This window comes from Microcaecilia unicolor, chromosome 3, assembly GCF_901765095.1.
Source record: "Microcaecilia unicolor chromosome 3, aMicUni1.1, whole genome shotgun sequence".
Classification (NCBI taxonomy): Eukaryota; Metazoa; Chordata; class Amphibia; order Gymnophiona; family Siphonopidae; genus Microcaecilia; species Microcaecilia unicolor.
The window spans coordinates 77012067-77026003 of record NC_044033.1 but is presented as its reverse complement, the minus strand read 5'-3'; the positions used below and the strand labels follow the sequence as shown (position 1 = coordinate 77026003).

General features: G+C 47.5%; 1 protein-coding gene across 1 annotated transcript in view; it reads right to left on the bottom strand.

The window, feature by feature from the left end:
* The window catches only part of NEK2 (NIMA related kinase 2), a 162721-nt gene extending 151568 nt beyond the window's left edge, over positions 1-11153 (bottom strand). The window contains 1 exon segment of the mRNA XM_030196073.1: positions 10948-11153. Within this exon segment, the coding sequence (XP_030051933.1) occupies positions 10948-11052 (105 nt within the window). The 5' untranslated portion in view covers positions 11053-11153.
* Positions 11154-13937: the final 2784 nt, after the last annotated feature.

The window sequence follows — 13937 nt, the reverse complement described above, 5'->3', positions numbered from 1 at the left end:
TAGACACTGGCAAAATGGTGGCTTTTCCTGCCAAGAGAAGAGAGCCGACTGACTCAGCAGCAGAAGCCAATGGCATTGAGGGAGCTGCGGCCTATGAAGGGGCCGATATGGAAGAACCACGCGTGGGATCTACTGCCTTGCAAAGCTTACAGGTGCCACTCGCACCGATGTAGACAACACACCACTTAAGCTTTTCCACCATAGTGCGGCTTTAAAAAGGAAAACGCCACTTTTTTTTTTAAACCAAACAAGAACTGTGCTACAGAACAGTGTCTAGTCCTGTCATCTCAATACTCTCCACTCCTCCCGACTACGCTGAACACCCCAGACATTAAACTCTCCATATCTGACAACCTAAAAATCCTTGGAGTAATGATAGACAACCATTTATCATTCGAAAAACACGCTAAATCCATCACAAAAAAAATGTTTAGCATGATGTGGATATTGAAACGAGTGAAATCATATCTTCCCTTGGACACTTTCCGGAACCTGGTACAATCCACAGTACTTTCCCCACGCAGACTACTGCAACAGTGTTTTCTTAGGATGTAAGACCCAAATTTTGAAAAAACTTCAGACTACCCAAAACAAAGCAGCCAGACTTATATTTGGCAAGTCAAAATTTGAAAGCGCAACACCTCTTCGAGAGAAGCTTCAATGGCTCCCCATCAGAGAAAGAATAAACTTCAAAGTCCATACACTAATTCATAAAATTATATACGGAGAATCTCCTAGCTACATGAATAATCTGATTGACCTCCCAATTAGAAACAAATGTCTTCACGCACTTACCTCAATTTACACCTTCCCAGCTGCAAAGGAATCAAACATATAAATGGCAAGTGACCGACTCACCTGCAAATGTGCAGTAGAGACTTCCCTCTCTGACCCGCCCTCGCATCAAGACGTGATGACATCAGAGGGCGGAACAGAGAGGGAAACGGAGTCGGACTGACGCTGCCGCCTGGAAAAGAACATCGCGCGCACCAACCTCCACCCTCCCCCCCCATCCCCGCCGCCACTCCCGCCCCCCTCGGTATCGGGCCCCGTGCACTCAACTGACAGCGCCTCTCACCTCCGTGTGGAAGCGCTGCAGGCAGCAGCAGAGCGATCTGCTACTGCCTGCAGCGCTTTCACATGGAGGTGAGAGGCGCTGTCAGGTCAGTGCAGGGGGCCCGGAACGGAGGGAGGAGGGAGCTGCGGCGAGGAGAGTAGCTGGAAATCTCGCCCGTTTTAACGGGCTTAATGGTTAGTTAAATATAAAACCTCTTATGCATTCAGCTTCTCCTTCTTAGCCAGCCAGATTTGGAACGCTCTACCAAGATAGCGAATGATACATACCTGTAGTAGGTGTTCTCCGAGGACAGCAGGCTGATTGTTCCCACGACTGGGTTGACGTCCACGGCAGCCCCCTCCGACCGGAAAAAAACTTTGCGGGAGGTCCCGCATGCAGGGCACGCCCACCGCGCATGCGCGGCCGTCTTCCCGCCCGTGAGCGACCGTTCCCGCTCAGTTGAATGACAAGCAAAGGAATGAGGAAAAACCCAACTCCAAAGGGGAGGAGGGAGGGTAGGTGAGAACAATCAGCCTGCTGTCCTCGGAGAAAACCTGCTACAGGTCTGTATCATTCGCTTTCTCCGAGGACAAGCAGGCTGCTTGTTCTCACGACTGGGGTATCCCTAGCTCTAAGTCTCACTCAAAACAAGAACCCAGGTCAATTGAACCTCGCAACAGCGAGGGCATAACAGAAATTGACCTACGAAGAACAACTAACAGAGTGCAGCCTGAACAGAATAAAATCGGGTCCTGGAGGGTGGAGTTGGATTCAAACCCCAAACAGATTCTGCAGCACCGACTGCCCGAACTAACTGTCGCGTCAGGTATCCTGCTGGAGGCAGTAATGTGATGTGAATGTGTGGACAGATGACCACGTCGCAGCCTTGCAAATCTCTTCAATAGTGGTTGACTTCAAGTGGGCCACTGACGCTGCCATGGCTCTAACACTATGAGCCATGACATGGCCCTCAAGAGCCAGCCCAGCTTGGCGTAAGTGAAGGAAATGCAATCTGCTAGCCAATTGGAGATGGTGCGTTTCCCAACAGCGACCCCCTTCCTATTGGGGTCAAAAGAAATAAACAATTGGGCGGACTGTCTGTGGGGCTGTGTCCGCTCCAGATAGAAGGCCAACGCTCGCTTGCAGTCCATGTGTGCAACTGACGTTGAGCAGGGCGGGTATGCGATCTGGGAAAGAATGTTGGCAAGACGATTGACTGGTTAAGATGGAACTCCGACACCACCTTTGGCAGGAACTTAGGGTGAGTGCGGAGGACTACTCTGTTATGATGAAATTTAATATACGGAGCATGGGCTACCAGGGCTTGAAGCTCACTGACTCTACGAGCTGAAGTAATTGCCACCAAGAAAATGACCTTCCAGGTCAAGTACTTCAGATAGCATGAATTCAGTGGCTCAAAAGGAGGTTTCATCAGCTGGGTGAGGACGACGTTGAGATCCCATGACACTGCAGGAGGCTTGACAGGGGGCTTTGACAAAAGCAAAACTCTCATGAATCGAACGACTAAAGGCTCTCCAGAGATGGCTTTACCCTCTACACGATAATGGTAAGCACTAATTGCACTAAGGTGATTCCTTACCGAGTTGGTCTTGAGACCAGACTCTGATAAGTGCAGAAGGTATTCAAGCAGGTTCTGTGCAGGGCAAGAACGAGGTTCTAGGGCCTTGCTCTCACACCAAACGACAAACCTCCTCCACTTGAAAAAGTAACTCTTTTTAGTGGAATCCTTTCGAGAAGCAAGGAAGACACGGGAGACTCCTTCAGACAGACCCAACGAAGCAAAACCTACGCCCTCAACATCCAGGCCGTGAGAGCCAGAGACTGAAGGTTGGGGTGCAGAAATGCTCCGTCTTTCTGCGAAATGAGAGTCGGAACACACTCCAATCTCCATGGATCGTCAGAGGACAACTCCAGAAGAAGAGGGAACCAGATCTGACGGGGCCAAAAAGGCGCTATCAGAATCATGGTGCCATGGTCTTGCTTGAGCTTCAGTAAGGTCTTCCCCACCAAAGGTATGGGAGGATATGCATACAGAAGGCCGTTCCCTCAATGGAGGAGAAAGGCATCTGACGCCAGTCTGCCGTGTGCCTGTAGTCTGGAACAGAACTGAGGCAGCTTGTGATTGGTCTGAGAGGCGAAAAGGTCCACCGAGGGGGTGCCCCACTCTCGGAAGATCTTGTGTACCACTCTGGAATGGAGCGACCACTCGTGTGGTTGCATGACTCTGCTCAGTGTGTCGGCTAGACTGTTGTTTACACCTGCCAGGTATGTGGCTTGGAGAAGCATGCAAAACCGACGTGCCCAACGCCACATCCTGACGGCTTCCTGACACAGAGGGCGAGATCCGGTGCCCCCCTGCTTGTTGATGTAATACATGGCAACCTGATTGTCTGTCCGAATTTGGATAATTTGGTAGGACAGCCGATCCCTGAAGGCTTTCAGTGCGTTCCAGACCGATCAGAGCTCCAGGAGGTTGATCTAAAGATCTTGTTCCTGGGGGGACCACACTCCCTGGGTGTGGAGCCCATCGACATGAGCTTCCCACCCCAGGCAAAATGCATCCGTCGTCAGCACTTTCGTGGGCTGCAGGATTTGGAATGGGCGTCCCAGGATCAAATTGGTCCGATTTGTCCACCAGCGCAGCGAATTGCGGCAACTGATGGACAGGCGGATGGCATCTTCTAGATTCCCAGTGGCTTGGCACCACTGGGAAGCTAGGGTCCATTGAGCAGATCTCATGTGAAGACAAGCCATGGGAGTCACATGAACTGTAGAGGCCATATGGCCCAGGAGTCTCAACATCTGCCGAGCTGTGATCTGCTGAGACGCTCTGGTCTGGGAAGCGAGGGACAGGAGATTCTCAGCTCTCGCCTCGGGAAGGTAGGCCTGAGCCGTCTGTGAATTCAGCAGAGCTCCTATGAATTCGAGATTGGACTGGCTGGAGATGGGACTTTGGGTAATTTATCACAAACCCCAGCAGCTCCAGAAGTTGAATAGTGCACTGCATGGACCGAAGAGCTCCTGCCTCTGAGGTGCTCTTCACCAGTCAATCGTCGAGATAAGGGAACACGTGCACCCTCAGCTTGCGTAGATATGCCGCAACCACCACGAGACACTTCGTGAACACTCGTGGTGCAGAGGCAAGCCCAAAGGGTAGCACACAATACTGAAAGTGACGTGTCCCCAGCCGGAATCGGAGATACTGTCTGTGAGCTGGCAGTATCGGGATGTGAATACAAGCATCCTTTAAATCCAGGGAACAAAGCCAATCGTCCTTCTGAATCATGGGGAGAAGGGTGCCCAAGGAAAGCATCCTGAACTTTTCTCGCACCAGATACTTGTTCAGGCCTCTCAGGTCTAGGATAGGGCGCACCCCCCCTGTTTTCTTTTCCACAAGGAAGTACCTGGAATAGAATCCCTGCCCTTCCTGCCCGGGTGGCACGGGCTCGACTGCATTGGCGCTGAGAAGGGCGGAGAGTTCCTCTGCAAGTACCTGCTTGTGATGGGAGCTGAAGGATTGGGCTCCCGGTGGGCAATTTGGTGGAGTGGAGACTAAATTCAGGGTGTATCCGCACCGCACTATTTGGAGAACCCACTGGTCGGAGGTTATAAGAGGTCACCTTTGGTGAAAAACTTTCAACCTCCCCCCGACCGGCAGGTCGTCCAGTACGGACACTTTGATGGCGGCTATGTTCCCATGGATCCAGTCAAAAGTCCGTCCCCGGCTTTTGCTGTGGAGGAGGAGCCCCCCCCCCCCCCCCCCCCGGCCTCGAGGTATCGGATCCGACAGGGTTCGGTACCGATGGCCCTGAGCAGAGGGAGTGGCCGGGGCAGACTGCCCGCGCGGCCTCTCACCACTGCCGTCGCCCGCAGGCCGGCGGGCCAAAGGTACCTGTGCTCCTGGGGTCGATGCCATAGTCAGCGCCGATGCCATCGAGGTCGACGTCGAAGGGCCGGCGCAAGCTCCAAAAAGACGGTCCCGCAGAACTTGTCTCGCCACCTGCGTCCGCTTCCTTAAGCCGAGACACAAGGTGCATGTCTTGGAATTATGCTCCGAGCCGAGGCACTGGAGACACCAAGCGTGAGTATCGGTCTGCGAGATCTGCCGGCCGCACCAACCACACTTCTTGAATCCGCTCGGGACCTTCGAGGACATGGACGGAAAAATCGCGTCGATGAAGTCAAAATCGTCGATTGTGGCGGTGAAAAACACCCGAAAATGAAAGAAACGACCGCGCGGCCACAAGGCCGCGACAACGCGCCCTCGTGACTAGGGTACGAGGAAAACTCTTTGGTTTTTTTTAAAGAAAAATAACGCGAAAACTAAGAAAGAAAAACCGCGGACTAAGCCGCAATCTGATTTCCGGGGCTGACTAACAGAGGGACGTGAACACGTCTCTCTCCAGTGTGGAAAGGAAAAAAACTGAGTGGGAACAGTCGTGCACGGGCAGGAAGACAGCTGCGCATGCGCGGTGGGCGTGCCCTGCGTGCGGGACCTCCCGCGAAGTTTTTTTCCGGTCGGAGGGGGCTGCCGTGGACGTCAACCCAGTCGTGAGAACAAGCAGCCTGCTTGTCCTCGGAGAACCATCTGAACACTGAATGACTATCATTTAGAAAAATGTTGAAAACTCACCTCTTTAAACAAGCTTACCCAAACGTCTCAAATTAACCTTATATGCGCACCCTCATGACCCTGTTTTGATATTGTTTATATCTTAAACCATATCTCCCAATATCCGTCATGCTTACTCCCTTGCCTTTTCCTTCACCATCTTCTTCCTTACACCAAACCCCTCCCTTTCCCTTTTACTTATCCTATTCTTGTAGCACCTTTCCATGGTCATATTACATATTAAGTCCTTTCCTCTATGGTTACTATAGTTTGTAATATTCTCCTTGCTAGACTTGTAATTTGTTTATTATGTAAGCCGCATTGAACCTATGTGTGGGAAAGCGCGGGGTACAAATGTAACAAAGAAATAAAACTACACTACCACAGTAAAATAGGGAAGTCAAAGTGCCACTAACCAAGGCAAAGACAGAGCTGCCCTGCTCGTTCACACAGAGGGAAGATTTTTTTTTTTAACGCGGCTGCCTCTCCCAAAGCTCTAACACCCTTCCACCGAAGGGGTTGAACTTCTCCCTGCAGGCACAAGCAGCAGGCGGTAGCAGAAGGACAAGAGGGGAAGGGACCTGGAACCCCCAAGCGTAGCACCTTTGAGGCTCAAGATCATCCCTGCGGACCTCAGCCTCCAACACACAGATCTCCCCGGTGAACAGAAGGAAAAGGATGACCAAAGGAACTTTTTTTTTTTTTTAATCTACAAAGAAGAAAGCAAGAAAGAGGAGACTAAATGGATCACCTCCTTCTACCTGCTAGAGACCAAGAATACTGAATCTAGGGTCACATGGCCAGGGCTCATTGGCTATCTAGAGTCAGAAATTCTCATTCTCCACCTGCTGGAAGGAGTGCATAACCCCATCAGTCCAATTGTGGGCCAGTCTGAAGGGACCCTAAGGAAATTTATATTAAGCATGACTAACTCCACCAGTGTTTTGGGTTCTGCTATATTGTATTTTTAAAGATTTGAATGATGTAAATACAGACTTTTTTGGTATGTTACATAATTATATTTCAGTGATTCAAATGAGTATGAATATTCATTAGAGATGACCAGAAAACCAGCCTGGTTTGCAGTCCTCCAGGATTGCAGTTTGACATCCCAGTGGTAGATAATATATTGGGGGAATTAAGAATAACTATCTCATTTGACTTTAGTACTTCTTTCAAATATTTTTTGAACAGCTTGTGATGACTTGGCCTGGACCAGAGAAAATGTAGCATATGTGGATTACTTGCTCTAGTCACAGTCTCCAATTATTCAAGTTTGTCATGGAACATTAGGCTAATTTAATGTGGGCTGCTCCCAGTGGATTCTATTGCAGAAATCTTGATTCCCATCTTAGTTACAAGGCCCTCCACTTTGCCCAGTCTCCTAACAGTCTTATAACTTGGTTGCCCCCACCTTGGAAGATGTACATAACTGGGTAATTAGTTTAAGCAGACTGTTGTCAGATCTCATGCTACGCACTTTCGAGTGTGTAAGGTTATTGAGGGCAGACACTGAGGCTCCAACTTACACCTTCCTTGAGAGAAAAGTGTACCTAGCAGCACAAGAACAACCTTTCAAGCCAAGGACATCCTTCTATCCTAGGTCAAAGTCTTTCAGGCTCCCTCCCTTACTAAAGCTGAATTTTTCTATACAGACCAGGTGTCTAGATTGCCAGACTCATCATGAGCCCGCCCATCTGGACTTTGTTTTTCTCCTGACAGCTAACTCTGGTCTGAGGGGGCTGACACATCCAACCTGCTGGAATTCTGATGCGTATGGGATTACGGGCAAATCATCCATGGGCCCTACATCCTGGTCCTGCTTTGAAGATTCTTTTATATTCTGAGCAGTCGGGGAGGGGGGAAGGAGGGAAAGACCGTCTGATTTGTAGTGGCATTATGAAATCCGCTGATTGGACATGTTGTATTGGGTATCCTTATGCCTAGCAGCCATCTTATTGAAAGCCTAATAGTCAAATTCCCCTGAAGCAGCCACTGAGTGAAATAGGGGCCCTTTTTGGGAGATTTTCTGCAACCAAGGGAAACTTTTTTTTTTTTTTTTAACTGATATAGCAGCATATGCAGTGGGGCAATGAGAGAGGGGATGAATACTATTAAACTGTTAAAATTTTGGCAAATATTTATTCATTCTTATATCCCACAGTTATCCAAAAACAAATTTTGGTTCAATGTGGCTTACAGTTAACAGGAGAAATTACAGTAATGTTTTACAATTACAAATTAGTATAGTACATCAGTAAAACTTATAATTAACCAATATTTCTTGAAAAGATAGTTTTTTTTTATTCTTTTCTGAACTAAAGATAGTTGTTTCTTGAAATTATAACTTTTAAAAGTATTTTTTTGCTAATGTTGAGTTGGCTCTTCTTAAAGTATTATGAACTGAACCAGTTGTTCCAAAATCAGGGAGTTGAGGTTCCATCATCAATACCTTTGACCAATGGTAAAATCTTTACAGTCGAATCTGAAACCAGAGTACTAGGGGTCCTGCTTGACTCTTCACTCACCTTCGCTTCCCATATTAACCAGGGATTTCATGTTTTTTTTTTTGGGGGGGGGGGGTGTAGGTGGGCCACTACCAGGGATATAATTTGAACTGTGGGTGGGTGAGGTCAGTTCAGGTTGGGTCATCGTGGAAGAAGTGGCTGATACGGGCAACTGGGGTAGGGTTGTTGGGTTGGGGGGAGGGTGCTGGTAGATACATACTCCTCTCAACCAACCCTTCTATGCTGCCCCATACTCTAATGTAAATTTTCCCACTCTAGTCTCATGATCAAAGCTTTTATTATTATTTTGAATACAGACAGCAAATGCACCACATTTGCATTTGTTTCTATGCAGTGTGCAGTCTGGATTTCCATGTAAGTTGAACACCTGCGATGAAACCCTTTCTGCATGGCTATCCCACAATAAAACTGTAAAACCGACAGTAACCAGACAGGAAGCTTTCTAGCTTTCTGCATCGGCCCCCAAGTAAGCCGATAGGAGTGGCTAAGTGATTAGGTGGATGGAGATTATGACTGTTGTGACTATTAAATGAATGGATGGAGAAGTAACCATTGGAGGGAACAGAATAACTGGAAAAGAAACCGAGGGCCTGATCCACAAAAGTCCCTATTAAAAACACTTGCCTTTAGATCCTCAGTAGAACGTACCAATTTAGAAATAATAAGCAATGCTCAAAGGAAATCGCATGCAATTTCAGCAAGGAGCTCGGTAGGGAATGCGCCTAGCACATTCGCAGAACAGGGTCACTCTCACAGAACAGTCTCTCAGCAAGTGTCCCTGTTCTGCACATGTGCTACGGCTGGTGTATTCTTTCCTTTCCCCTGCAATATTTGCCGTCTCCATTCAGGGCCGGTCTTAGCAATTCTGGGGCCCTGTGCAGACCAGTTCAGTGGGGCCCCTTGCCTAACTACACCCCTTGCCCAATTGTACCCCATCCCCCGATGACAAGAAATTGTTTTTTTTTTTAATTGATCTATCTATGGTCATGCATGCAAATCACAGACAATAAGAGACCACAGATCAGTCAGAGATATGAAGGTAAAAACCATTTGACTTACATACACAGCAATACTAGAGAAACACAAACTGAAATGCGAGATACCAGATTCTGATTTCAGAAAGCTGATATGTTCCAATTAACACAGTCAAAATAAAATACTTTTTTCTACCTTTGTAGTCTCATCATTTTATTATTCCATTCTATTTGGTCCAAGAGTCTCTTCATTATTTTGTATTTCCAGGTCTCCTGTACATTTCACACTTCTCTCTCCATGCCACTATCTGTTTTGTCCAGGATCTCTCCTCTTCTGTCCCTGTACTTATGCTGCCACACATGTTGAGAATCTGACATCTTAGTGTCCCCTTTCCTCAACTTATATTCAGCATTACCTCTCTCTCTTATATATATATATATATATATATATATATATATATATATATATATATCCTACCCCTTTACCATCATTGCTTCTCTGTATCCCTGTCCCTATGCTTACTCCATGCCCAGCATTTCTCCCTTTCTCTCTCCTAGTCCCCTCCCCCGTCAGTCTGGCATATGACCCTCCACGGGTCTTGTGTCTCTCCTCCTGTGGTCTCTTCGCTCCTGTCTATCCCCCCCCCCCCCCCCCCCCCCAGTCTGTCTCTCTTTCTTCCCCGTCTTCCTAGCAGGTCTAGTACATCTCCATTTCCCACCTTCCCCCCATCCCAATGGCCAGCACACCTTCATCTCCCCTCCCAATAGCCAGCACGTCTGTCTCTCAACTTCTCCTCCCCCCACCAATGGCCAGCATATGTCCAACGCACCCCCCCCCCACCCAGTCCTAATGACCAACGTACATCCCTCTCTCCTACCCTAACCATTCCACCTCCTCTGAGTCCAGTGCTTTTCTCCCCTGAATCCTCCCCAGTGAGTCCACACTCTGTCACTTCCCCGAATCCTCCTACCTAGCTTGGTCACTAGCAGCGCCGCAGCTATAATTATGGTAGACTGCCTTTGCCAACATCGGTGGGGGGGGGGGGGGGGGGTTCCCTGTAGGGTGTCCCGCCTGCGCGGAAATAGGAAGTCACATCATAGGGGGCAGGGCAGCAGCAGCAGCAGCACAGGGAAAGCTCTGACGGTAGCCAGGGAGCTGCTTTATCAAGGCAGGTGGAAGGACCCAGGGAAATAACAGATAGGCTGGGAGAGCGAGATAGAGAAGGGTCGCTGGACTCTGGAGAAAAGGGAAGAATTGGGAGGCGGCTGAAAGGAAATGACCACGAATGCAGGAGTCTCCCGTTGAATGCGAGAGACTTGGCCTGATGGCGGGGTCGACAGCGCGGGGCCCTATGCAGCCGCACCGGTTGCCCCTACCTAAGTCCAGCCCTGTCTTCCCTTGTAGTGCTCTGGTGGCTCTGCTGTCTCTCCTGCAGCATACTTGCCTTCCTGCTGCTGCTACTGTATTGCCCCAACCGTGCCCCCCCCCCCAAAAAATAGTTTTGGTTGGGAATCGCCTCCTTAACCCCCCCCCCCCCAGCTGACATCATAGGGGCTTTCCCCAGCCGATTGGCTCTATGTTTGTTTCTCCACCCCCACTAAACCCTTCTCTAATCTCGGACACTGAACAGAACATTCAAGTGAAAAATATTTTTATTTCTTTAAAAAAAAAAAAAGTGTAAGCTATCTCCAGCCACCTTCCAAGGCTCTACTGCTGGCGACAGCCTATGCCTGTCCTTTTTCCCATTCCCTCACCTTCCCGTCGCATTTCCTCCGGACTTTTTGACATTTCCCGTATGACCCAGAGCCGATCGTGAATAATACTTCGTAATCCTCCAAACGAGATGGCATTGTCGTCATCGACAAAGATCCCAAATCCCAGCAGTCTCTTCACCAAATCTTCAACACCACAAAAAGCAGAGCATTAATAATTTTTCTCCAGCCCTCAGGATACAAATTTAATATCACCTGTGGTTACATCAACACGGCAACCTTTAAACGCGGCGCTTGAAATACACTCAGCTAATTGGCCGGGCCCAACACTCTTCGGACACTCCGATTGGTCAAAGAGAGAAATACAAACTGGCGCTGCCTGGTTGCTAGGCAGCCGATGAGGCGCCAGTGAGGGCGCGTGTTTCAAACGTTTAAGTTGTGATGTGACCGAGGGAAGGAAGGAAGGAAGGTTAGTGGCGTTGTGCAGCCTGAGCCCCCAACTGCCTACGTGAGGAGAGTGGGTGGGAGGGAGGCGTGCCACCGGCTCTACTCTACTATTTAATTAATGTATTTGGTCGAATGAGTCGAGTTTTACAGACAGTGTGTAACGCGTCTCTCTGCCTGGTGTATTCAAATTAGTTATTTAGGTATTTTTTTTTTAAATCTTATTTGACTTGATTTTAAACAGATGAATAGGTAACATTAAATAGTTTTCATATTTTGTGGGAGGCTGGTAAATTCCAAGGTTTTCTTGTAATACAACCAGGGCCTTTTAGAGGAGGGATCAGCAGGGCCAAACGGGTAAAACGTGGATCCTGTGGACCCCGTGGATCTGAATTGTACGGCCTTACGATTTATCCGAACTCCCAAATTGGAAAAAAAAAATGGTTAACTCTTTTGTTTTAACTGAATGCAAAAGTAACTTAGCTACTGGATTTTTCTATAATTATAGAAAACTATGCACACTTATCTGCTTCAAATGCTCTTATACCTGGAGCCTTCTAATCTGCACTGGCCAGGCCTCTGTAATTCTCTGAAAAGCCCTGGGTATAACTGGCACAAAATACAGCTATGTTGTCATGTAGCTGCTCTTCTCAGGAATTGGTCCTTGGTCCAGTTCTATTTAATGTTTTCATAGATTATATTGCAAAGAGGGTTAGTAAGAAAATATTATTGCATAGATATGTATTTTTCATTATAAGGGGCAGCAGACTTACTGAACATTAGTAAGCCTGTTCCTTGATGAGGTCATAGGAGCCAACTTTTCAAAATGATTGGGAATACTAAACTCAATAGAAATTAGCCCTCCCTGCACACAGTAAAAGAGTCTGTTCAGTATTGTGATTTCAATTTTTTTAATGGCCTGTTGTAGTTCCTTGGCCAGTATGGGACTGTTTAGCATCTGTCACTCCTCAGACAATCTAGGCAGGTGCGCTCTAGCATGAAAAACATGTATAACTTGTGCATCTGCCTCTGGTCTACTCTTGTACAACTCTTGGAAGTGTTAGTAAAAAATGTTAGCCATGTGATCCTGTCGATTAACCAAGCATCCTGTGATGTTCCTAAGGGCTCCCACTGGTTAGGTGCCTCCCCAGGTTTTTACCATCCTGGCCATTAGCTTTACTACTTTATTTCCATGTTTATGAAAATGATATTTCTAATAAATAAGACTGTTGTGTGTGTTCATGGATAAGCAAATTCAAGGTGACCTGTGCAGATAAGTACATTTCTTTATTTTGTGGTGTGGGGGAGTATATGTAGGCGCACTTCGCTCACAGTAATTGCAGTTCCAAGTTGTTAATATTGGCTGCTATTTTTTAATGCCTAGAGATTGTGTAGGTTGTTATTTCACTCTGCATCCCTGCTTAGGAATGTTTTAAATTCTACATGATGGGCTAGATAGACCGGAAATCACCATCCAGCAGCCACATGATAGCTATAAGTGGCCTCTAAATCCATCCAGACCATCATGTGATCTGAAACAACTTCAGGACCTATTGTCACTTATGTGACAGCTGGGAACAGGGCATGAGTAACCAACATATAATCTCGCATGCGTGTAATCCGGTTCACCCATATGGAGTAATCTCCAGGTGTCCACTAGGTCCAAGGATTTACAAAACAAAGCCAAGGTCCCATGGCCTGGTCTAGTATTTTGGGGGTGCCTAGTTTGAGTAGTGCTATTCAAACTGGGGTCTGCTATAAGAGTCATTATCTCCCAGAACCATAAGGTCTTTGTTGTGATGTGGCAATAAACGGGCTAACAACAAGGGCTAAAAGCATCAAAGGTGGTGGGGGCCCTTAAATGTTTAACAAATATACTTCTCTACCTTGCAGCCAGAGTTTCAGGAGTATGTGCCGTCCTTTGTCATCTTTTAAAATGACCTCTGATGCACAGGCCAAAGACTTGTGAATCAATATGGCCACTCTGCCTTTCCTACCTTCAGAAGATCTCCCACCCAGGCCCGTTTAAACTTTGCATGTTCTGCCTCAGTGAGGTGCGTTTCTTGGAGGTAGGCGATATCTGATTCCTTGCACTTTAACAATTTTTGAGCATTTTATTGGGGAGGAGATGCCCCCCCCCCCCCCACACACACATTCCACATTAAAATTCTACATGTCTTAAAGAGAGTACTGCAGTGTTAGGTATTCTAGCCACCAGTATCTAGAAGAAGTAAAGCCAGAGTGCCCAGCTTCATTATACCTCGCATTTAGTTCAGAACAATTGCAAATATGAAGGAACCGCCAAGAACCACCCCTCCTTCCCCAAGTCCCATCCTCCAAAACTTTACATACTTCCCACAACATCACACCCACTAGAATAGCAGGTGGGAGGAAAGATCACTTTAATGCAGAGGGTCCGTCCCTCACTGAACCAACCAAAACACTGTGCAAGTTATTTAGCATACCTGTGAACAAAGGTGTTATCCATGGCCTATTTTCATCACAGTTATTCAACTCTAATAAATTTATGCCTGTCTTTGCTTACAAACTGAAGTCACCCCAGATTAGTGGGATTTGGTATAGCATCT